We start from the raw sequence: 24999 nt of genomic DNA on the forward strand, positions 1-24999 counted from the left end.
GGCTGGCTTACTCTTTCTCTCCCTCCCTTTGTTTTGTGTCTTATGATTATCTTGGGCCCTTGCAGTGAAGCTGGAAGAGTGTAGCACAAGCAGTCTTGCTTCACTTCCAGTCTAAGTGGAAGCAGGAAAACCGAGCAGTTCCAGAGAGCTACCTCTGCTGAGGTTTATGCTCCAGTTTTACAGCCTGTGGATGAGGGGATGTCATCTTTACATGTTACTACTAAGTCCATCAAGAGGCACAGCAGAGATCACTATTAGTTAAAAAAAAAGTGTTGTGTAGGGCATCCTGCTCCTGCTGCACAATGCAACCTCTTTGAACTGTAGCAAGAGTGCAAATAGTGGCAAGATCCTCATTTTGATTGAAGCTCATCACAATGGCATCACTAAAAGAGCACCTCTGTTTTCTGCTAGAAGCGTAGGACTCGAGGTACAGCTGAGCACTGTAATTCCTCTTAGTAGAATCAGGTTGGTTGTCCATCCACCCACAGGCTATTTCAAACTTTTCAGTCAGTCTTCGTTCTGTTCTTGTAGTTGCTGTCTCTGTTCTTCCAGATGTGTTTTAATAGGAGGCCAGGATGAGTAAATTTAAGATCTAGCTGCTTTGTCCAGTTTGTAGTTGGGAAATGTCTTTTGTTGCACCCCAATGAAGTTACTGGGGGATCTGTAGATGGGACCTCACTAGGCACTGGACCCCACTGGACTGTACTAGAAGGGGTTGTACTTGCTCCCTGGCCCACAGAGTTGTGTTTAAAGATACTTTTCCCCTTTCAGCAGAGGATCCTTTGGTGATACTGAGGCACTTTGGAATTTGGTGTCACAGCCTTGCTACATCCTTGGGGGTTCAGCCAAGTACTACTGTAAAGCTCAGCTTTATAGCAGTCTAGAGAAGCTGAGAGTCTCGCCCAAAGTCATGCAGATTGTAGTCAAATAGTATGTGGCAGGGTCTTGCTCTTCCCCAAAGGGTGGGGCTCGAAATCTGAAGGCCTGATTCTCATTTTTGTTGCTTGACCCTACTTTGTCTCATACATTTTATCCCATCAGTGGGCTTGTGGCATGAGCTATCTAGCTTACATTTCCTCATCCCCATCAGCCAGCATTTCATAGCAGTCTAGAAGAAAAGCTTATGGAGAGACTGAAACTTTGCAAGACCTCACAACTCCTCACTTTGCCCTTCCCTGCACCCCTGGGGTTTGTCAGCCTCACCAAGTTCTTCCTCAGTCTTTTTCACTGTGTGGCTGTGGGGTGGTCTTAAGAAAGGCAATAACCTCACAGTAAATACCAGCCTTGCAGTAACTGCACTGCAGCCTGGCTGGGAATGGAGCCCTGTGTTTTTTATAGGAATTCCCAGAGAATTACTTATTTAGTTGGGCAGCACTGGCTTGGGTTAGTTCAGTTCAGCAGTTCTTTTTGTCTCCTTCTTCCTGGTTTGTACAAAGACCTGTTGGATCCTTTTAAGTTATAAACCTTGGTGCTGTGCTGTAGCCTGTGCTGCCAGGTCAGACCTGAGGGCAGAGGCATCACTGTTGAATAACAAAGATGGCATTAAAATTCACCTGCTAAAGGATTAATAGAATAAGCTCAAATTCCTCGCAGCACCTCCCTTTTCCCCCATGCATGCTCAGACAGTGAAATGTAGTTTCCTCAGACCCAGAACTACCCATGGACAAGTTTTGAGACTCGCTGCAGTGCTCTTCTCTTTTCTGGCCATGTAAGCAGGCTGTGAGTGTGCTGAGGGCTGGATTTTTAGATCCAGGAAGATGATAGGCATAGAAATGGTGGATAGGTCTCCAACTCCTTCAAGTCTTGGGCAGCTGTGTGGACTTGGACTGCAAAGGTGTGCTGGTGGGGTGTGGAAATGACAGAAGGTGGTGGAGAAGTGGACTTCCCTCCCCACTCTGCAGAAGCACTTTCTTCTGGAAAAATACATTATACTTTCACTTGAGCACTGTCTTCAGTTTTGTTTTGTTTTGCTTTTTTCCTCAGTTTCTTTGGGGGGGTTGTTTGTATGGGTTTTTTTGAGCTTTTTGAGTTTCCAAGCCTATTCTTATTGTGTTGCTTTTGTCTTCTACTGGAAATAGAAGGAAGGCTACAAACAAAAGGAGAAAGTAGAAGGATCTCACTAATTGCCATCCATGTCAGTAAAAAGGTGACATGTCTTTCCACAGATCTTTAATGTTAAGAACTTAACCTGAAAAAACACTTCAGTTGGTTTGTTAAAGTGTGTATGTGGTGGGCAAGTGTTGCCCCACACTTCACACAGCTTTCCAACTGGAAAAGGGTGGAAAACAGTCATGAGCTTGGCAAAATCTATTATTTTATTCAAAATCTGATGGAGAAGTTTCTTCCTGACATGCCTCCATCATCAAGTTTTTCACTATGAAAAATGTAGTTGAAATATTTTTTTATGGGAGAACTCTTTGCTCATGAAGTCTTGTTCTTCCACTTTGAGTTGTTTTTTGGAATTTTTTTAAGTGGAAAGAATGACTCTTTTCACTTGCCAGCTTTCAAAGCACTGCCTCAGAACTGGGCTAGAGCTGCAACTCACCTGATTATTTTTGTGCTTACACAGAGTAATTACTGTTTTAAGTATATCCTGTTTGCTAAGTTGTGCGGTTCCTATGTTATGACAACTTTAATGGCTCTTACAGTATATGGCAAAGGGATTTAGGTCTATGGGCAGGTGCTTTTTAGTTCTAAATAAATAAACATAATGAAAATAACTTTTAAATAATGGTAGTATCCACATTTACATTAGACTATTTCTTTCTTCATAAGAGGAAGATAAATTCACTCGCTTCAGGGCTAAGTCTAACCACTAATTGACAGAAATTAGGAAGAAACTCCCTTTTAGGCAGCTGTTCCTTCTTTCTTTGTGGAATTTCTTGTACATTCTTTTGAAAGCCAGGGTATCAGCCACTGCCAAAGGACTCTGTGCAGGTTGGATGAGACAGTCTCAGATTAGGCTGATTACTTGATGGCCTCCTCTGGTAGTTCTTAGTCTTTCATATCTCATTTAACCATCCATCCATCTTGTTTTCTGATTAAATGTTGATGAAAAGAGACTCCCTGCAATCTCCCTCTTTCTGTTCCCTTGTGCTACTGCTACTAATCCCTGGATTCTACTTCTCTTTCAGAAGATGCTGCTCAAGAAGAATTGTGGAGTGAAGACTAGAGTTATTAAAATTCATGTAAGTTGCCGTTTTCTGGTGCAGTTCACAGAATCACAGAATGTTAGTTCCTTCATCTTTCCACATATATCTAAATGTGGTGATTCTCTTTTAACATCTAGGCCTAGAAGATTATTTCTTGAGGTTTCCTGTTTCTTGATCAGCTACATAACAGTGGCTAGTCTGGAATATAAATTGCAGTTGCAATTTGTCAGGTCCTGGTGAGGCTAATAATATGTTGGCTTTTCCATTTTGGAGACTATGGGTTCAAAGCTTCCTCAGAGTGAAAGTCTGCATCCTCTGCGGTGAGCTTGTACAGTTATGCATGGCTGTTCTGTAGGGTGTAATTTGGATCCTTCTTGACCAAGGGAAGTTGTGTTTGATAGGGGTGAGAGGTACTGGTGGATAGTTGTAGAAAAGGGACTATATCAGCCCGGTGCACTGGCATCTGCAGAACTGCGTGGGATATGGGACTGGATGGTGGCAGATGAGGGAGCTAGGTTGCTTGGATGGCTTTGTAGCTGGGATGACACTGCATTGTCTGAGCATCTCCTGTTCTGGAGCACACACATGCCTAACAGGTCTAGGTTTACTAAACTCTCCCGCTTGTAGTTTATGTTGCCTGCACTTCCAAGTCTGTCTCTAGTACTCCAACCCCTGACTCTTCAGCCAACCACTGTCTCCTTTGTTCTTTGTGGGTACCTTGGCTTTCTTTTGGTCGGTGCTGTGCAAGATGTGTGTGTGACCTTGCACATGGCAGCCAAAACAAGTGCCTCAGTCCATTGAACACCATATGATCCTCCACATTTGCGATACACAGGCAAAAATAGGTCAGGATGAAGAAAATGTTTGTGATAAAACTGTTACTTTCACTGCAGTAGTTGCAGCCTTGCAAGAGAGATGAATGACAGACCAGGATCCTTCAGGGTTTACACCTTGCCCAGCAGGAAATGGGATTGATGCTTTATGGACCCAGAAGCGCTACTGTTACAGGCATGCTGTTCGGTGCCCATGCCCGTAACTGCTTTGCGGGTGAATTTGGTGTTTGAGAGGAGGAGGTGGAGCTGGCTAGAGCCTTGTGCAGAGCTGGATGGTATTTCTCCAGCTCCTCATATGCCTTCTGCCAGGGTACATCAGTCCTGTCTTCCAGCAGCCCAACTTCTGATTGCACAATTAATCTTGATTTGTTATGTGTTCTCTTATGCTCCTGCCTGAGTTGTTTTCAGTAGAGCTTTCTGCTTCTGTGCCCTGTGAGCTCTCCCTGGACTGTGCCTGTCATTCAGACCTACCAACAGTCTAATCTTGCTGCAGTGTTTTAGTGCAACTTGTTTATTTCCTTCCTTTATGCCTGTCCCACGTGCTTTCACTTTTTTTTTTCCCTGAGTGTTCCTGAACTGGAGCTATTTCTGGTGCAGCTTGGTGACAGTCCCCTGGTCCCTGGGGTTTCAGTGACACCTCAGTGGGGTAGTTTCCCCTGATGCCTTGAGCTCGTTGTTGCAGCTTACTCTTGTGTCCCTGAGGAATCTTAGAGGCAGAATTATCCCTTTGCTCCCTACTGATCCCATGTCTGCTCACACTAAAATAAACAACAGAAACTGAGAGCACACACTTCTGACAGCACAGAAACTATGCTGCTCTGGCCAGCCTTGCCAAGCTGGAACAGTGCATCTCTACCTAAGGTGCTTGTGTGGTTTCTATGACAATAGAATATGGTACTTCACAGACTCTTGTTGGTTTGTAGTGGTGAAAGAGCTGTTAGGTAAAGGAGCATTTTTGCTTCCAATTTTCAAATGATTAAAAGTGCTCCCTTTTGTGTACCCAGCTTAGAAAGGAGGCGGCATGTTCCTGACAGAATACCCTGCTGAGGTGTCTCAACTCTGGAAGCAGCTGAGAGAGATCAATACCTCTGAAGAATGGTACTGTGCTCTCATCATATAAAAGAAAACCTCAATCCAGCTAGTAAGACATGCTTGGCACAGGGTTCCTTCTCAGTGTTGCCCAGCAGCAGGACAAGAGATGAAGAGCACAAGTTGAAATACAGTAGATTAAGGTTGCCTGGAGAAATTGTGAAGTCTCTGTCCATGGAGATGTTTAAAGCATGCCAGGACATGGTCTTGGGCAATATGCTCTTGCATATCTGACTGGTATATTGGTTGCCTTGACCTCTTGGGGCTTTGCTGGCATGTCAGGATACAAGGTAGATGCTATCTCATGCATCATCCCAGCTATTTTCTTCCTCCCTCTTCTGCTGCAAGTCTCTCATTGGAAGGTGAGATGGAGCAGCAGTGTTTTTGCCCTCTGGCACTGAAACACAGTTTCAACCCTTGGAAATATTCATGGTCCTTGGGAGTCTTTCTCAAGCAAGCGACCTAGGCTGGGTTTTGCTTCTCCACATGCTGTTTCAATACTAAGGTGACACCTTGTCATTTGTTCCTGTACTTCAGTTTCCCATGGGTCAACTCAGGCAGTGTTAGGCTACAGCCTTTTCAATCAGCAGTTCTTAAGCAGGATGATGGGACAGTGATGTGAGAAGTCTGATAACCTAGACAGATTAAGGCAGAGAGATTAATACATTTCTCAAATGTGCCGCAGCTCAGTTGTGTTTGAAATGTTTTCAGAAGCAGCAGCTGTGAGAGGTCAGAGCCTACTGTGAAGAGAAAGAAATATTAAAAAAAAAGTCTCCTTTTTGTCCCTCCCCAGTAAAGGGTAATGGAACGGGAGAATTGGCACCTGTGGGCAGGCGAGCAGAGATAAATTGGAGGTGACAGTTTGTGTATGAAGTATGGATTTGTGCATAATAGATGTAGCATAGCACATGTCAGTGCAAGATGAGGGGTGGATGTGGGCCTACACAGGTGTTGCAGTGAGGCGAGCAATGTGTGCACACAGACCTGGTCACTGGTGTCCCACAGTGTCAGCCAGTGTCATGTCTGTAACTGGAAGCAAGATGAATCAGAGGGCTTGCACACGTGTGTGGGTGTTTTAGCATCCAGGGCATATTTGCATGATACAGTCAGGTGCTGTGTGGAGACACTTCCTTAACCACCAGAAAGAGGATGGCTGTATGAGCACTTGCTCATAGGGTGTAACTGCCTCTGTCCTGGACCAGGCTTGGTCAGCTGTAGCCAGCTCTGAATGCAGAGACACATCTTCTGGAGTCTTTCTATAATACTGCAAGTCTTCAGTTCTCCAGACCGTCTTGGGATGAAGGTTACAAGTCTGTCCTCTAGTCCTGTTCTTGTACAAACTGCCTACATGCAGTCTCTGAATGGGACTGATGGAGCTGGGCAGCAGTAGGTGGGTAGAAGACACAGCTAACAAGCCTCTGGGTATCTTGAGAGCTCTTGTTGGGACAGGCAGAGAGGGAGTGAGGATTTCAAGGCCAATCTGATAACCTGACTAATCAGAGAGATGTGTTTTCCTATCTAAAAATAAAATAAGAATTTTAAATCGGAAAATAAACCTCTTGTGCTCTTGCTGTGATCTTATCAGTGTTGAGAACACCCTCTGCTTGGACAAGGGCCACATCCCTCCAATGACTTCCCTGTCTCTTATCTCTTTCATCTGCATCCTAAAAGGCCACTGCAGAAACATGCTAGGTTTTCTTCTCCTAAAACAAGCAACTTTTTCAGCTTGGTGTTGAGCAGGAGATATGCTGGCCTGAGCCTTCTTGGCAGATGTCTGAGCTATTCACAAATGCAAGGCCTACTAGGTGACAGAGCAGTATTGGTACAAACCTTTGGTTCTGGCTGCACAGCAAGAAGTAAAGATTTTTAAAAAAATCAGAAAACTCGTTGTGTATGTATGCACACACACACATATATGTTGCCTCTTCCATCACAGGCTCCAAAGGTGCTTTGCAAGCCTTGCTGAATAAAGCATCCCAGAGACACATAAATATTACTATTGCAATTTCAGAGTGAGTAAAACTGGGAAACTGGCAGAGAATGTGACTTGCCTGAAGAGAGAGTGTGAGGAGAACTGGAGTTTGGGCTTTGATCTTCAAACCACATTCCTTGAGCTGTGTCTGTATTCATACCTTATCATGCAGTCTAAACAGCTCTGACATTTTGGGCAGCAGAGAGCCCAGACTGCAGCTTGCTAACACTTTGTCCAACCCTCCTGCTTGTCTTTACTGTGTGACTGAGTGCCTAAACCTGAACCTGCCCTTTGGAAGCAACAAGAGAGACTCATCTCCCTGGCCAGTCCCTTCCTTGGGTTACTTGCTGGGCAGAGGCCCCTTATGGAGATTTTAGCACTCTAGTTACCTAGCACTTTAGTTACCTTTAGCACTCCAGTTACCTCAAGCTCATGTCTCTTGTTGATGGGCACATCTCTGCTGAGCAAAATGGTGGTGGTCATCTGCCAAGTGAGAGAACAAATACCCATTTGCTTATTGGGGAAACCAGCTCCTCCCAACCTAGCCATTGAACTGCCTACTGACTGAAGTTCTCTACATGGTGATAGCTGGTCCTGGAGAACCCCAGCCCTTGGTCTGAAAAAGTCCTGACAAAAGACTTTGTTCAGAGTTTCTTCAGCCTGAGGAAGGATCCAGTGTAGCCATGGTTGGAATGCCTTTGTTAAAAACTATCCCAAATATCTGGCTCCAGACATTGTTTTATTTAGCATTTGTTTTAATGGATTTCATGGCAAAGACTAACCACCCTTCAGTCTGTCCATAGCAGACAGAAGAGGGACTGTCATATGTCTTTTCTGCTTCCTTAAAGAAAATACTTTCTATTGCTGCACGCTTTTCATAAATTTCTGCCATGTATGTCCTTATGCCTGTTAAATCATGTAAATGCTTGCAGAATACACATTGTGGAATAACCAAGAGCTCTGTAGTGCCGACAGAACCATGAAAGTAGTGAGTCAGGAGGCTGACATCCTATTCTTAGCATTGTCCTTGCTTAGTGGTTTGATGTGGGTTGTAGGTCTGGCTTAAGAAAGGGAGAGTGAGGAAGGGTAGAAAGCTGGTTAGGACGGAGGTGCAGCCTAGTGACCATCCGCTTCTGGGACAGACCTGTGTGTTGGTGGTAGCTGTGGCTGGTGGTGCTGTGGTTCAAGGGACTGGGAAGTGGCAAGGCATGTTTCACAGAGAGGGGGGCAAATTTGGTGACTTTTGGGTCACACTTGGGTGATGGAGCAGAGAGAGAGGGGTGAGGGATGGCAGAAAGTCACAGCGGCTCTACCACTGTTTTCTGAGAGAGCTTCAAGTCCAAGATGGCAGATCAGGCACATCTTTTACCACTGCATCCAGGCCCATTGCAGTTGCTCCTTGCTCCCCTTTGTTCATGTGGCTGTGGGAACTTGGCACCCATTTCCCCTCCCACTCCCCAGAGCTGTAATCCTCTTTTCCCACACACCTCTCCCATAATACACCCACCTCCTGCACTTGGCTTCCACTGCTGGGGTGGTTTGTCCAGAGGCAAGTCCACTGTGTCAGCATGTGTTTGCAGCCTACTCATGCCAGGGTAATTAGTACTCACTTTGCAGTTTTAATTTGGATTCCCTTTAAGTTAAAAGCAGCACACTGCTCTGTGCCAGCCTGGCTGGGGGAATTGGGTTGCCCTGGACTCATACAAACTGGAAGCTGCACATGCCAAAGTAGGCACCACGCACTGGCTCTGTGAGAAGCACGGTTCCTGACCCAAGGGAGGAGGACTGCCACAGCAGCCAGCTGTGATCCCTCCAGAGGGAGGGAGGGGAGATGTTCAAGCCACACAGGGAAGGCTGGAAAGGGGAAGGAGAGAACAAGGTAGTGTCACTTGTGTATAGACAAAACAGCTATGGACTCTCATGTAGTTGAGGGATTTAGGGCCAAATTGTGCCTTGCCTGTGTCTGTGCTTGCTTTGGAGCATGGAGAGGACTTGTGCCTGTACCTCTTCCCGCTCTGGCACACGCAGACCATAGGGTGTCATTAGGAACTGGTGCAGGTGTGTGCAGGGAAGCACAGGCCATTTTGTATCAGGAGAAAAAGTGGAGACATGACACAGCTCACTAGTGGGGGACAGGGTTAATTCACTTGTTCCTAAGAGATTTGTGTGGCCTTCAGAGGGACCCTGGAGCAGCGAGTTCCCCAAGTTGGCCAGGGAGCACTGACAACCTGGCCCTCTGAATGACCATCTGTCGCTTTTCCTTGTGGAGTCTCCTTCCTTCAGACTGTCAGGCAGGCAAAATCAAAGCTTGCAGTCAGCTTTCTCAAAGATGTGTGAGAGAGAGGAGAAGAAAGGCTTATTACATTGGTGCCAACAAGGACCTATATCTGAAAGTGGCCTATTTCTGCTTTTGGGCAAATGACCAGCAAGCATCTGCTAGGCCCTTTGAAGTACCTTCCAAAAAAAGTTCAGTGTTGTCTGTCCGGTGGCACCTCTCGAAGTCTGGTAGTTGCCATCTAACAGGTCTGCACACACATTTGCAAATGTTTGATAGATTTTTTTTTTTTTTCCCCTTTCTAAGAGGAACAGTAATGTGTTTGTAAACTATTGAACTGGTCTTTGCAATGTGGTTGCATAAAAGGAAGTAGGTGTTAGGCAGCCTTATGTTGGTGAAGGAAGACCTTTCAGCTTTTTAGGGAAGGGTAACGAAGAACACAGAAAAATAGTGATAACTGTGAAGTTTTGTTTTCCTTGTCAGAACAGCATTTGGAATTGATATTTTCTTTTCTTGGAAGAGGAGGGAGAAAAGTAGCCTTAAAATGAAGTTCAGTCATGGTTTATCTTTTAGCTCTCCCCTGAAATTAAATTGCATATAAACTTGGGGTTGGAGGAGAGACTTTAAGGAGGGAAGAGGTTTGCCATTGAAAAGTTATTCTTTGAGGTACTCCAGTTCTGCGACTGAAATAAATTGTCAGAGGCCTTGTTGGAGTTAATGAAGAAGCAGTTATATGTGAATTGCTGCTCCACTGGAGGAGCTGGTCCTGCTTGTCAGTGACTTTCTTGAAAACTGTCTGAAGTGAGACTGTAATTGGAAAGAAATCACCTCTCATCTGAGGGGCGCAACATCTAGATGTTAGTTCATCCTGGCTGCCTGACTATGGTGTATGTATTATACACAGGAGAAACTGAGGCACAGATGATGGGAAGCGACTTGGTCAGGGCTGTGTTCAGAGTGACAGATGTAGCTAGGAACAGGCCTGAAGGTCCCCTTCCCTTGCTCACAGCTGGTGGTTTCACACATTGAAGTGTCACCAGTTTCTTTTCTAACTGCCTGGCAGGGGTGAGCAGAAGACACAGTGGAATTAAAAGCAGTGTACCTGTAAATGTTCCCCTGGGGATTCTGACAGCCTGTACTCTCTCTGTGCCCTGCCTGAACATCCATACTACCTCTGGCTCTGTCCACTCCTGGGCAAGGCGATTGTCTCACAAACAGGCAGCATTGCAGGCAGGCACCCGTCTTTGCCAAGGCTCTTCTGGGGATTTATTCCTTTTCACGCAGGGTGGTGGTGGGAATCGGATGCGTCTTTACAACTTGCAATTACATGGTGCCTTTTATCCCAAAGGACTTTAACAAGTGAGTCTACCAACTGCAAGGGGATCATTCACCCACCACTGAGATGCATCTACCACTGGAAGGCAGCATCCTTTAAATGGAGCTCGGCAGTGTTTCCCAACCACCGGCTCCCAAGAGTAGGAAAGAAGAGACTCCTGTGCTTGCTTGGCCCTGAGTAGGGGATGGGTTGGCAGGGTGCACAGGCTGATCTGATTTTTAATCCCGCCAAGATAGTAGAGCTCTTATGAAAGAGGACCAAAGAGTATGAAGCAGGACTTAGTTTTGTATCACCCTTTGCACACCACTCCCTTCTGAGACATTGTTGTGTTAGGTAACTTCATTTTTCCCCTCCTGTGGGGGTTGTCATTCCCACAGCTGAAAGTACACTTGGACCTGTGCTTGCTTTTGCTTTGTCCAAAGAAGAGAACCATACTTCAGTAGAATCAAGAGACCAAAACTGAGTTATTTCACAATCTGCATTTCAGATATTTTCCCAGACTTCATAGGGGTTAGGGATAGGTTTCTAGGAGGAATGTGAGTTTGTGTTAGTAGATTTATCCTTTACTTGCTTGTCGTCTTCCTATGTACTTTTTCCTTGCTGAAACACAAAATTGTGTGACTTATGGAGCAGTTGCCCATTTCTGCTTTCTGTGGGCTCCTAATATGATTGAAATTTTAGATTTCTTCTGTGGTCTCTGGCTCTCACAAGGTGGTCTTTGAAGCACCTGCATCCAGTCACTATCTGTACCATCTTTAGGTGTGCTTTGTTAATGTACCTCTGATATGTTTCAAGTCTGGTTGCTTATTTACCACCTGTATTTAATGGTGATAATGCAACTGGTGAGTACAGTACAGGTTTACAAGAGTGTATAAAAGCATGCCCATATATGAGGGAAGAAGTGTGTGTCTGGGTGCAAGTGTGTGTGATCAAGGCAGTCTGCATGTAGTTGCTTGAAATGTGTGTAACACAAGCCCAGCTCCCTTAGGAGCTCATTTAATTCAAGTGAGCTGTGCAATGAGGCAGCATGGGCATCTGCAGGTGCTGAAGCTACTGTCTGTTCTGGGCAGTTGTACAAGCAAGTGATGAGCTGTGCTCCCCTGGATGCTGGTGGAGTTCAGACCCTGCTTAGCTTGAGTTACGATGTGAGCGGACAAGATTTGTACAGGGACAGCTTTCCGTGTGATTTCCAAGTCAGAAGGAGGTCTGTGTGTGCACGGAGTGGTGTGAACAAGTGACCAGGGAAGTGCATGGGGAGCACCTGAGACTGCGAGAGCAGGGAAGCCTGTGGAAGCGAGTGTGGGGCTGTGTGACAGAGTGAGCATCTGAGCATGTGCGCCCTTCTGATGGCAGCTGAGTGCTTGTATCTTGGGCTGTTCTCCAGCTGTGTAAATACGTTGCTTAACAAATTGAGGGCTCTGGTTAATGATTGCCATTAGCACAGGGCCCATATTAGGCTCCATTTTGTGTGAGTTACCCAGCTCCCTGAATGCCATTAAAGTGAACACACCGGCCTTTAATGTCAAGCGTGTAGTGTTTGTGCTCTGAGGAGCCTCTGCAGGAGCTGTCCTGGGGTTGCTCAGTAGGGGCTGTCAGGCAAGTTTATGGGAAGTTCTCTGTGGGCCTGCTGCAGTAGCAGCTCCAGCAACCTTCTGTAGTCAAAGCAATGTCCTAGGCATCACAGGCTGGTGCTATGTGCTTGAGAAGGGAGGCTGGCTAGGACATTTGTCCAGACTACAGGGAGGCAGCTGGCCCAAGCAACAGGGTGGAAGGAATGTGTTCCCTTCTCTGGCAGCCAGCCCTGTCTGTCTTCTTTCTGAGAACACATCTACAGAGCTTTGCTTTGTGCTACTCATCCGAGCCAGACCACCACATGCTGGGATTCCAAATGGTGTCGTGGACTAAGCCAGATCAGGCCTAGTTATCCCCAGAGCAGGATACAAGCTCCTAAGAAAATGTGCTCTTCTGCAAGAAGAGAGGGAAGTGATTTGGTGCTGCTGCTTTCTTCCTTCCAGCAAGGTCACTAGCAGAGGTGCCGCCCTGTCAGTCATGGAGTAGGTACAAGACAGACCTGTTCTGCTTAGGGTTGTAAGTGACTGTAGGTTGGACAGGGTGTTGCCATGAATGAGAGAAGTTCCATTACTGCCTCTCCTGTTACTGCCTGGAGACAGAGCCCTTCTCACCCTGCCCTTGCCTCCTGTTGTGTTAGCTGCACTGTTGAAAGCCAGCCATTGTCCTGTGGCCACTTAAGAGGTGCCATGATGAAGAGGCAGGATTGAATGCAGTTTGAGCCTTACTTGCAGGTGTCTGGCCACTGGGGAATCTTTGCATCTTCCTGGGTCTTCTCATGTCCCTGTCCTTCACCTCAGCCCTTGTTCTGTTCCCGTCTCTCTTGTGGTGTTTCGGGAAGGCTCTCTGCCCAACACGTTGGTGCCAGAAGAAGGCCCAGAGAGAGACCCCAGGGTGCCTTCCCACCCAAAGCCTGGTGAGTTTTGTGGATGACTTTCATCTATCCTCTGGACCAGTCTTTCCCCAGCATCTTCTCCATCTGCCATCCGCCAGAAATGAACTGATTCAGCTGCCTTCCCTAATCCTGTCTGGCATTTCAAAATGGAGGGGACTGCCAGGTTCTTTGTTCCCATTCCCTCTTGGCACTGGTGGGGGACCTTCTTTGCTCTGGAGAAGGACAAATGTGCTAATTTATTCTGCCCCTTAGCTTTGAATAGGGGTTGCTATGTTACCCCCCAGCTCTGAGGCTTGCCAGAGCACACACCATATATAACCCCACAGCAGGTGGCTATTGAGTAAAGGCGCTTAAATCTGCCTCTCTTGTTTCTTATACTGCTGGCCAAGGTGTCAGGGGATGTAGTGAGGCATGATTTGCTGGCTGAAACTCCAGGCACAGCTGATGCCAAGCACCATGTTGGCATTTTCCATTCTCAAGTGCCCATCTTAATTTGCAAAGGAGGTACCCACTAGGCAGAAGCACGTTGCCCACACTGGCTTTTAAAGAGGGCCTTTCTGAAATGAAGGCTGCCCCATGGGGCCAAACTGCGACCAAGATCCTGAGGGCAGAGGCTTCCAGATCCTGCTGCAGTGACTGCAGTGCTGAGGGCCTGGCTTGTGCACTTCGGTAGCTCTCTTATTTGATGTGACTGATTGGGTGAGCCTGACCATTTCAGCAGCTTTCTGGGAAAAGCTGCATGTGCTTGTCCTGTCGTGACAAGTTGAAACCTAGCCAGGATAGAGGGAGGTGGTGTCAAAATATTACCTTGTTGTGCTGTTACGTCATCGCAGCTGTTTGATAGACCTGACCTCAAAGTGCCAAAATGAACCTCTGTCTTAGAGGAGACCGTGGAGTTGGTAGTTGTTCCTAAAAAGCCTAATTCTTTGAGGAACAGTCCTTTAGTGCAGGCTGAGCAAGGGAAACCATGTGTCTGTCTTAGGAAAGGCCTGGAAGAGTCAGCAGGGAGGCACATAACACAAAAGCCCTGGCCAGATCTCCTCTCACTGGGTTTTTTTTAACCTCCATGAAAACAATGCTGAAGCCAGCAGTGGTGTAAGTGAGATGAGGAGACATGTGCGTGAATTTCTAAGCTGATGAACTTCCCAGCGTATGGCACTCAGTAACTCACACCTATCCCTGGGGATTGAACTCTGCAGGAATCATGACTGAATACTCTGCTGGCCCATAATGCCATGAGACCTTCTCTCCAGGCCAAAGAGTATCTGTGAAGCTGCTGCCTCACTGTGCTTCTGCTTGCATAAGGAAAGAAGCAAAACAAAGTTCCTGAGACGTAAAAGGAAAACACTCCCTATTTAAGAGTGGAATCACTTCTTTGGCACCATAATTCCTCTGGGATGCACAGGTCCCATCACAGCCTATTGGGGAACAGCACTTTTGTCCTGTCATGCAGTGTAAGGGCTGCTTGGGTATTTCTGGCCTCCTTGATCTGGATCTGCTCTGACCATGTCCTAAACACTGGGAGCAAAAGGGGAGAGAATGGTCTTTTTTGACCATGGTACATCCCAGGTGGGATATTTTCCCTCTGGGCATCTCTCAGCTGTTCCTCACTGAACTGTGAAGTCTGGAGCCAAAGCTCTGGAGAGTTTCAGTGTGTTTGGGGCTTATAGACTAAGAAAAGGTGATTTGTGAATCCTTATTGGAGAGCTGTAGAAAAATAGGACTGAAGAATGAGTCTTCAGAGATGACTTAATTTATCTCCCTGCTCTGCAAGTGTGGTAGATCTTCCTTCAAGGCCAAGTGAATCTGACTTTAGCTTTTCCACATGATACCTTCTAGCATTGGTGCTTTTCTGACCCTGGGACTCTAAATGCATCATGGATATCCTGTATCAATTAGTGGTTACAGGTGCCATGTGGATACCAGAGATCACAGTCCTGGAGAGGAGTGGACGTGCATGTTTTCTCCTTGAGAGGTAGGAGCAAGGACATGAGCAAAGCACTTCACTGCAGATGTTAGTGCCATTTGCTGCAAGTACAAGTATGGCCATGCCTTCAAGGGGGTGTAGTCATACAAGAAGGGGATGTGACAAAGTACTTGAGGCAAGAACCTCACTGTTTGCAGCTTATATGAGCACTGACTTCATCTCTCTTTTATTCCCCTGCAGAGCGTCAATGGAGGCCGCGCACCGCCCCACTTTGTGTATGATCCATCCACCTTTGCCTTCCGTTCCCTCAGCACCTTGAAGCCGCTGAGCCCAATAGCTCCAGTGGAAGAACCGTCATGTGCCTACTGAAGGAGTTTCTCCAAAAACCTCAGGAACTATCAACCAACCACCTGCCTGGCAGGGAGAAGGGGAGGTGGTGATACCCAAGGGGATGGGTGGGAGAAGGGGACAATGACACATCTTTGCAACACAGCCTCTCCGGAAGCAGGAAGCATATGGCTTTGCAACAGTGCCTGTTTTCATACCATTGCCATATCTGAATAGTGGCAAAGGGAGAGATTTTTGTCGTTCAGGACAAAATAAACCAGTCAGGTCTACAAACTGCAAAGACAGCCACTCAGGCAGTGTCAAACATGGGGATGGTGGCAAAGGAAGATTACTGTGAGGGGTTCAGGGGCTAGTATGGCCTACATGGCAGCAGAGATGAGTGATCAGGGTGTGAAACCAAGTCCAGTCAGTTTCCCAAGAGTACCTGGGTCTACAGTGCTTTGCTATAGACCTAACCGTTCTCCCACTCAGAAGTGAGCTCAGGATTGGAGACAGAGGCTATACAGGGCTGCCTGCAAAGCAAGAAGATCCCTCTGAGATATAATTGTATTCACTTCAAGCTCTCTTGAGTGGAAGACCCTAGGAGAGGGAGGTGGGAGTGGGTAACTGGCACATCTAGTTGTGTGTTCCAGCGGGTCTGCTGGCAACTCTGATATCATCTGAAATGGGAGGCATGAGCCTCCCACTTGTAGATTGGGGGTGAGAATAAAATTGTATTGATAGAATGAAAGGTTTGTGTTCAACTGTCCAAGAAAATGCAACACTCACCCTCAGTCCTCTCAGCATCATCAGAGAGAAGAACTTGGGGGTGGCTGTGTGCTCTTGGGTCTCCTCTCTGCTGAGTCTGTGTTCTGGGATATGCAGCACTTCTTTATAGCATTGTCCCAATGCACTGCTACCCTAATGTGATGCTGAAGGTAACTGGTATCTGCAAATTCAACAAAATCTAATGTCTCTGGCAAGCTTTCCACTCCCTTGTTACGCTGGCTATTAAATTGAGGTAGACTCTTGTATCGATGCAACAAGTATTCCTAGATGTAGCAGGGAGTGGGAGAAAGAGGTCTCTGTTTTGTGGCCACCTGTTGGTGGAAGAAACAGGAGAGGAGCTTGGGTGAAGCTGTGGGGTATTTCTCCATAGACAGTCCTGAGGCAGTCAGGACCATGTTGGGCCTTGCAGCTGCTGGAGTTTGACTGAGATCTGGCCTTGAGGCATGCATGTGTTTTGTCCCATGAGGCAACAGCTAATAGAACAACCTCTCGCCTCTCTTGGTGAGGCAGAAGAACAAGGCATTGTTGCCCTTGCTGTACCTCTTTGTCTGGCTCTTCCCCACCTTGAGCCTGTATCTGGCTGAGTGCAAGGGGGAGTGAGTAGTTTACTTCTTGTCTGGATCAAGAGGAACAACTGTGAGTAATACAAAATATTTTTTGTTTTTAAATCTGCTCCAGTGTGGAGGTCTTTGTTACTCTTTGGATGAGACCAATGGTGAGTCCAGCTGCCAGGAGGAGGCCATACAGTGAACCAGCATTCAGTGGTGCTTTCTGGGCCTGTCATTGAAACCCTTGGGGGACATCCAAAGGCTATGTGAACCTAGGGGCCTGAATCCCCCACACCTACCCTCCACCCTCTCCAACCACCTTGTAGGCAGGCAGAGCAGCTGGGCAAGGCGGTGAAGGAACCTCTGTCCTGAAGCTGCCCCAGCTCTGCCTGTTTTTTGGCTCTACAGCTGGGCCACCTTTTGCACCAGCACCACCTCCAGGGGGTTGCTTGTGTTTGCTGGTGAGGTACCTCTGGCAGAGTATTGTTGTTTCCTGCAAGAAGTCTCTTCTTCCAACAGAGGCCAATTTCTCCTGCCCTTGTAGACACTTTACTTTCCTTGTTTTAATGGCACACCTCAGCTTTTTAAGTGCTGCCACATCAAGCTGACTAGTGCAAGACATGGAAGCGTTGCCCTTTCGGACCAAATCCCTGTGCTCAGGAGAAGGGACAGCTGTAGCCTGGTACCTGTCGGAAGAGGCACATTCCACATGCAGGTGGCTGGGGCTGCAACCCCTGTGTCCCCAGGCTTTGCTCAGCAAGAGCTGCCAAGGTGTTTCTGCCAGCTTGCAGGTGTGGCAGCCTGCCTTTTGCTGCGTGGGAGTGGGGAGCAGGGATGTCCTGCCAATACTGTTGCCTTTTAGTACTTTTGTAACTTTTCTCTGTCTTTTCCAATCAGAAGGAAAAAATAAAAAGAAAAAAACCCACAAAAAACCTACAGCAACAATGAAATAAAGTGTAACAGCTGCTACATTCACACCTCTGGTGGGTCTCATGCGTTTGCTAGCTTCTGGGTGTCTGTGTGCACGGGTGTAGGAGGGGATGAAGCAGAGTGAGCTATGAGACAGCACTGCCAGTCTGTAAGAAGAGTGATTTGAAAGCAAACTAGCAAGAGCTTTTCTGAAATGAATGCCATTTTTTTTTGCATGTAAGAGCTGCTCCCTTTGAGGCTAGCCCTGATATTGTATGTTGGGCCTCGCTGATATTTCCCTTACCAAGAGGGTGCTTTGGCTTTTGAGCGACCTGCCTATTATTTGGAGTTTGAATGTGACCTGGCTGGAGGTCTTCATCCCCCCAAAACAGAAGGGTGGGTGGCTGTACAGCTGGTCTTTGGCTTATAATTTAGCCTCAGTAAATCCTGCATCTCTGTCTCAAGATTCTTAGCAGCCCTTTTGCTTACAGCCAGGGCATGCGTGCTTTGCCATAGTGTAACTCTAGCTCACCCCTTCCTCAGGATCTTACTCTGAAAACTGCATCTCAGGTACTTGTAATGTGTATTCCCCACCCCTTGCAATCTCCTTGAGCTAATTCCTGTCTCTTTCCTGTACTGCTAGCTCTGTATCATAACCAGCATCTCACAAGTCTATTGTCTATCTCCCCTTTTCCAAGGCCTCCAAGAGATATCAGCAGTCCTACTTAAGCTCATTCCCAGGAGGCCTTTTCTGCTCTTCCCTCCAAGCTCTGATCTCCTCTAGGCTTCCTGCCATCTCTCTTATCTTAAAATCCTCCCTTCTTTGACAGCTGCAGCTCATTCTTAATTGGCCTTGGCCCATTTTCCAGGGGTTGTAAGGTGGACTTGTTGGCTCCCCCAAGTCTCTTGCTCTCTTACCTCCCATACAGAAATGCCTTTCTCTGTGATGTTTCTTCCAAAACAGCCAGATTGCTCAGTGTACCCACCTTTGGGGCCCTAGATGCCATTCAAAAACATAGTGGTTGCTGTGACTTCATGAACCCTGATCAACTGTAGGCTTCTGCCAGGTCAAGCTTGTTTATAAGTAGATAAATGCATAGAGAGGGATGTGTTGGCCTTCTGTCAGGCAGGCTGTATGTATGGACACCGATTGTGCTGAAGGCAGAGGAGCAGAAATCTGGCACAAAGCTTTGCAGTGTGCAGTCAGCTACTTGGCCAGGGTGAGCTGGGGTGTAGAGTTGCTTCGTCTGCCCCAGAGCTGTAGTCTGGGCCCTCAACACGTGTTTGGGTTAAATTTAATTATGCCCACCCTGATCTCTCCCTGCAAGCTAAGTCTCTGAGTTAATGACAAAACAGTGCAGTTTTTGTTGGTAAAACATGATGATAAGCCTTCATATAGTAACAACTGTGAAGCTATAAGAAAGCATGTTGGTAGTATTCATGAAGATCTTAAGGGGTGATTTTCAGCGGCAGTTACCAGTGTAACTGGCAAAGGAGGCTGAGGACATTGGCCTCACTTGGATGCTAGACCTTGGTCTGGGAGAGGGTTTGCCAAAGACCACTGTGGAAGACATCAGCAGAAACCAGAGAAATGAGAGCTAAGCTGTGATCTTCTGAAAGCTGTTATTGCTGTAGCTTCTGTGCCCTGCTGCTGCCTCTGGCATACATGAGTGTGGGGCTGTTCACTCTGTGGCTTCCAAAACACCTTCTGCAAAGACTCCCTCCACTGCAGGAGCTGGCAGGGGCACCAGCTGGTGTGTGAGTGAAGCTTTTTGCAAGCGTGGTCAGCTTGGCGCAGGTCCCTCAGGACATCTGCTTTGCTGGAGCTCCCGGCTCCAGAGTTAGTCTTCCAACCAGGTTTTGGTTTTGACTTGGTGGGGGAGCCTGTAACTTCTAAGCAGAGATCTTTCTCTGCCCTGAGCTGATCTTGCTTGGAGATGTGCAGGTGTTTCCCTCCAGAGCAGACAACAAACCCTGTGAAGAGAGGAGCTGTGTTGTGGTGTGATGCAGCCTGGGCACGCTGAACTCAGCTGTGTTAACCATCTGCAGGAGGGTGAATGGGGACAGGTGGCTGTTTGAAGAGCTTGGCCATGGTTTCTCTATGATTTAAGTGGGACCATTTAGACTAACACTGTTCTCTAGTTAAAGTAAATTAATTAGGTTAATACTGTGGCCTTATAAAAATAGTAGAGGGGAACCAAGTTCATGGCAGCAGCAAAATGAGTTGCTGTATGTGCACCCTGAGACTTGGTGAGTCCCTTTGCAGTCAGCGCACAAGATTGGCTCTTACTGTGTTGTGTAAACATTTTCTTATGCATATGTGTGTACACACACGATATATATTCACATCTCTATGTTTCATTTGCTGCAAAGTGTGATGATGCTTAGAAAAACACACCTACCACCCTGTTTGCAACTGTGTTCTGAGTGTTGACCTGTCTGCTTACCTACCAGATTGACTAGGAAAACGGGCAAAATCAGCAGCACATCTGTGGCCAGAGTGCTTACCCCAGGCTAAATGGAGGTGACCAAAACACCACTTGGCACAGAAACAACTAAGCAGCAGAATTTCCAGCTGGACAGACTGTCCCCTTCAAACAGCTTAGGGCTTTTCCTTGGTCTTTCTGAAGCTGCATAGTCTGTTGTGGCAAGGCATGGGGTGGAAGAAGGCATTCAAGGGTGGGTGTCAGGTTAGTTTTGGGTGGAGTATGTGTTGATACAGTGTGGGTGTATAGTCACAGAGTGCATTTACAGTGGCATTTATATGGTTGTGGCATTTATATTTATCGCACATTACTCTTATTTTAAGTGGAAGGAAGTGATGGAGGAGTAAAGGCAACAGGCATGCAGGCAGGCAAGCGTGGGGGTGGCAGGATGGGTGCTGGTGGGTGTGCAGCTGGGCCATGGCAGAAGAGCTTGTGCTGGGGAGGGACATGAATGAGGCCATGTGTTTGTAGGTGTCTGCAGATAGTGCCGTGTGAAGGGCTTACAAATAGGTTACATATGCTAAGTCAAGGGTGATGAGTATTTTTTTGCTGTTTCTGCAGTCTCAGCCATTTGTTGTAACAACTGGCAGACTTTTGCAATGCATTGTGCCAGTAATGTTTAGGAAAAGTGAAGAAAAAATTACGGATGCCTGATCTGTGTCCTTGAGGCACTGGGGAGCTTTCACCATTGAATTAAGAAGAAGCAGGCACCCGGACAACAGTAACTGAAAACAAAGTGACCTCATTACAAAATAGAGAGCGATTGTATGCTGTTCTTTCTCAGACAAGACCTTCAGGAACATCAAATAAAAGTAGCAGGTGGCAGGTTCAAAGCAAACAACTGGAGGCAGATCTGCACAGAGCGTGGGATTGCACTGGGGAACCCTGTGCCACAGGACTGTGTGGCTGCTTGATATTTACATGGCTCCAGACTTAAAAAGAAAAAAAAAAAAGAAAAAAAAGAAAAATACTCCCCAGGAAACCCTACATGCACAAATGCCACCTCCAGTTGAGGAAGGTGGTGAGGTAGGAGGATTTTCTGGGGTAGGTTGCTGTGTGCGAGCCATGTCTCGCCCTTCTCTGTGGTAGAGTCTGGTCCTGCCAGAGTTCAAGGTGGACTGGTGGCTCCAAACAGACATATGCACCAATAGCCACCCTGCCATGCCAGTACTTCCTTGCATGCCTACCCGTTACCTTTACTCCTCCAAGACTTCTTCCCTGATATGAGGCCTCAGTGGTGGCTTGGCCCTCGTGTCTTTGGTGGTGAGGTGGAGGATGACCCGGTGCGTCTACTGAGCTGCTGGCATCAGGGAGTAGCTGGAAACCTGGGCTGCTTGTGGATCTGCCTGCATGGCTGCAGATGGGCATCCCAGATCCCCTCCACCCTCTGCATGTGGGTGCTGGGCACTTGCTAGAAGAAGCCCAAGTCATCAAGGCTGTCCAGCATCCATCATGTCCCTTGCCATAGCCAGGCTGAGCCTGAACCGTCCATGGTCGCTACGTGCATAGCTCAGGCTCTGGTTTCTGAAGCAGGTCAGGTCCATACCGCGTGGCAGGCCGGTGAACATGTGCCATAGGAATGAAGTGACTTTGGTTTGAGCACACTCACAGGCTTTCAAGATGTATAATATGCAGGTAATATAATTTTGGGGTGTAGGAACACATTAGGAAAGCAAAGACAAATGTCCTTCAGCGATTGGTAACCCTCAGTTGGGAGTGAGCAAGCAAAAGAGGATGCAGCTGAAACAGCAAGGCTCTGCAGAAGTAACATCAGTGACAAGGAGGACATTTAAGCATGTTGGTATCTCACCATTTCCTGAGCTAGATTTTAGTTGGCTTATTCAAGAAAAGGGCTGAGGAAATACAAGATGCAGATGCTTTGAAAGCTAGCTCTGGCTGTATCTGCCTGCCAGCCTGGCAGGACTTGACCACATGTTTTCAGTTAACCCAGGACAGGATGTGCAGATAGCTCTGGACACATGAGGAGCCCAAAAATCTGTTTTCCTTTTTGTGGCTGCTCACATCAGTGCCTGCTGTAATAATAGCTCAGTCTGTTAGTGGGTTGGCCAGCACTGATTGCTGTTCCCATCTGACACGTTTGCGGCATGGTAGCTCTGAGGTCAGACGAGTGGAGGAACCGAAAGTGCCATGAGAGCGGGGTGCCAAGTGGGGAGAGGAACAGAGACAACAAAGCCCCTTTGATGAGGAAAGTGGTCACCATTCACAACAGGAGGAAGGTTGCTTTCTGCCGAAGGGTCCTCTGGGAGCTCTGCTCTCCTCACCCGTGCGTGTCCTGCAGACACTCTGAGGCAGGCTAGCCAGCATCTGTCCTTGATGTAGAGTGACCTTGGAGCACACTGGCATGCTACACTGGTTGATCTCACAGGCATTTGCTCCCCACTGAGGGTCAGTTAGACTTTGGTGCCCTGTATTGCTGGTGTGAGACTTGTTCCTATGTGCCCACAGCATTCCTGTTTGTCCTCTCGGGCCTGTTCCTGTTTCCCCTGGCCTCCATGAGTGCCTCTCCTCCACCTGACCGTATATTTTTCCGGATTTCCCCTGTTTCTTCACCCTCTCTCCTGGTTTCGCGTTCCTCTAAGACCCTGCGTTGAGCTAGCCCAGAGGCTTTGGCACTGGGGTCTTGATGCACCTTCTTTTCCCTGACCAATTTTCTCATCCTTGTTTTCTTCCATGGCTACCTTGTTCCAGCCTTTAGTCTCAACAGCAAGGAAGTTTTAATGTAGACAAATCTACTACATGGCACTCCTGGAAATGACTGAAGGATCTTTGCCAATTTTTTATAAAATGAGTAGCCAGAGTGTTCCACCCTGAACAGTTTCATTGCCAACAGATGACATCTGACAAGATGCTGGCAAGGGTCTTGCGCAATGGAAGGCTGCTTGGCAAACCTGGCCTTTGTAGCGTGATCACACCAGATACATCAGGGTAAGACCTCAATCATATACAGCTCTCTTAAATCCTGAAAGCCTTAGTCGGATCTTCAGTGCAGAGCCTCCGCAGGCCCTGTTTTGAAGAGAGATGTTTTGTCCTTTCCTGGCTTTAAACAGTTCCCCACAATAAACCCTCTGCTATTTACCAGCATTGTTTTCTTTCTTGTGTTGAATGCTGATAAATAATCAGACCCATTATATTATATTCATGTCTGCTCTGGTAGCAAATAATTACAACAATTACTATCAAATCAAAATGCTTCTGTTTCTCCTGGTGTCATTAGCATGTCCCAAACATTTTGTTCTTGTGGTTTAAAGTGCAGTAATAACATAGTCCAAGTGCAATACCCGGTTGAGCGGAGCTTCCCAGCCCAGCAAGATTCCCAGCTGTGATTGCCTTTGAGATGCTGCTAATTTTCAATCACGGTGTCAGATCCTCTTCTACCGCGGGGAGAGCAACTGCTTAGCCTATGATTTACCCAATTTATTCCAGTAATAACCGGGCTGGCTGTGTAGCCATCTGTCTGCTTCATGTGCTCCGCCTATGCCCCCACCCTCCGCCACTGCACAGACTGAGCCGTGTCTCTGTCCTTGTGACAGCAGAGAGAGAAGACATCGTTTCACCCTAGCCGTGAAGCGTGTTACCATGTGCTCAGAGAAGGGTATGAATGTTCTGCCCTCTGCTTTGCGCAGAAGCAGCAAGCAATGCTGCCTCTCTCTGCTGACCTCTGGATGCTAGGGCTGCCAGCAGTGGTGCCTGCTGCAGATATTTCCTCCAGGCAGGGAAGGAAAGATCCCTTTTTAGGTAGGGCACAGCAGATTATCAAGGTCTAGGCCACACTCTGGCCCAAGCAAGGGGTGATATGGCCAGTTTGTGAGTGAGAAACTGAGGCAGGGAGTGGCTACGGCAAGGACTCGACACAAAGATAGTGGAAAGATACACGTTAGCCTGAAATTGTGTCCACAGATATGAAAACCATCATGGTCACATGGCTCTGTCTGTGAATAAAAACACTGTATTGACTGGGTCATTACAAAGCCTTTAATTGAAGAGCCAAGTCCTGTCTGCCGTGTGTAATGTTACTCAAACAGACCTGCCCACAACTTCATCAAAGCAGATGTTAACCAGGGTACAGCCCTAGATCAACAGTCATTCAGGATCAGTATTGCTTGAAACCACTGGGTAAAATCAAATATAAATAGAGCAGAGAGCATTTGAAGCAATTAAGGTCTCAGGGGAGATTCATTCCCTATAATGAAGCCAAGAAAAGGGGAGACGATGCATCATTTCTGTAACACGGTGAGGACATGCAGAAGCTGGATTACTCAGAAAACTCTGAGCACCACATATGGTTCATATTAAATCACCTAATCCTGCTATCTCCAATGGTATTTCTGGGGCTTTCGTTAGTGTGGTGCTCTACGAACTGTAGCCTTGTGATCACCTCTGGGAGACAGCACAATATTCGTGGTAAATGGGATTTTACTTCTTGTGCACACCAAAATACTGAATTTTCCTTCTATTTTTGGACTGCAGTGGTATTGCACAGAGGAAATGTCCTGCTTTTGGAGCTGAAACACAGAACAGAGTAAGCAAATCATTTAGGTTCTTAGAGAAACTGCTGGTTGCATGAAGACTTTGCCCTGCATCTCTGGAGTCTGTCTTGATGGTCTCACTGCAAGGAACATCTTCCCTCCAAGGTGCAGGGTGCAATTCCCAACTCCCAAGGTTGTTTGTCTGTTAATGAGGTATTTACTACCAAATTGGGTCCCAGAGGGGAAAGGAAAGAGCAAAGAGCTACTTGATTTCTCTCTCCCTTTTTTTTCTTTTCTTTCTTTTTTTTTTTTTTTTTAATCTTTACTAAGACAAGGGGGAAGACTGTGTGGCAGAGACCCATCTGCAGCTCAGGGGTATGGGGCGAAGCAGTGCCTACAGCCGAA

The 24999-nt window shown here is 47.1% G+C and overlaps 1 protein-coding gene across 3 annotated transcripts in view; it reads left to right on the forward strand.

The window, feature by feature from the left end:
- Positions 1 to 17687, forward strand: part of LOC136100143 (uncharacterized) — a 57414-nt gene extending 39727 nt beyond the window's left edge. The window contains exons 4-5 of one of the 3 annotated variants that reach the window (XM_065834982.2): positions 3138 to 3188; positions 15289 to 17687. In XM_065834982.2, coding sequence (XP_065691054.1) covers positions 3138 to 3188; positions 15289 to 15417 — 180 coding nt within the window. In that variant the 3' untranslated portion in view covers positions 15418 to 17687. Of the gene's footprint in view, positions 1 to 3134; positions 3189 to 15288 lie in introns of all 3 variants that reach the window. The other 2 variants (XM_065834981.2, XM_065834984.2) reach the window with 2 other exon arrangements.
- The last annotated feature ends 7312 nt before the right edge of the window (positions 17688 to 24999 follow it).

Source organism: Patagioenas fasciata, chromosome 3 (assembly GCF_037038585.1).
Source record: "Patagioenas fasciata isolate bPatFas1 chromosome 3, bPatFas1.hap1, whole genome shotgun sequence".
NCBI classification, from domain to species: domain Eukaryota; kingdom Metazoa; phylum Chordata; class Aves; order Columbiformes; family Columbidae; genus Patagioenas; species Patagioenas fasciata.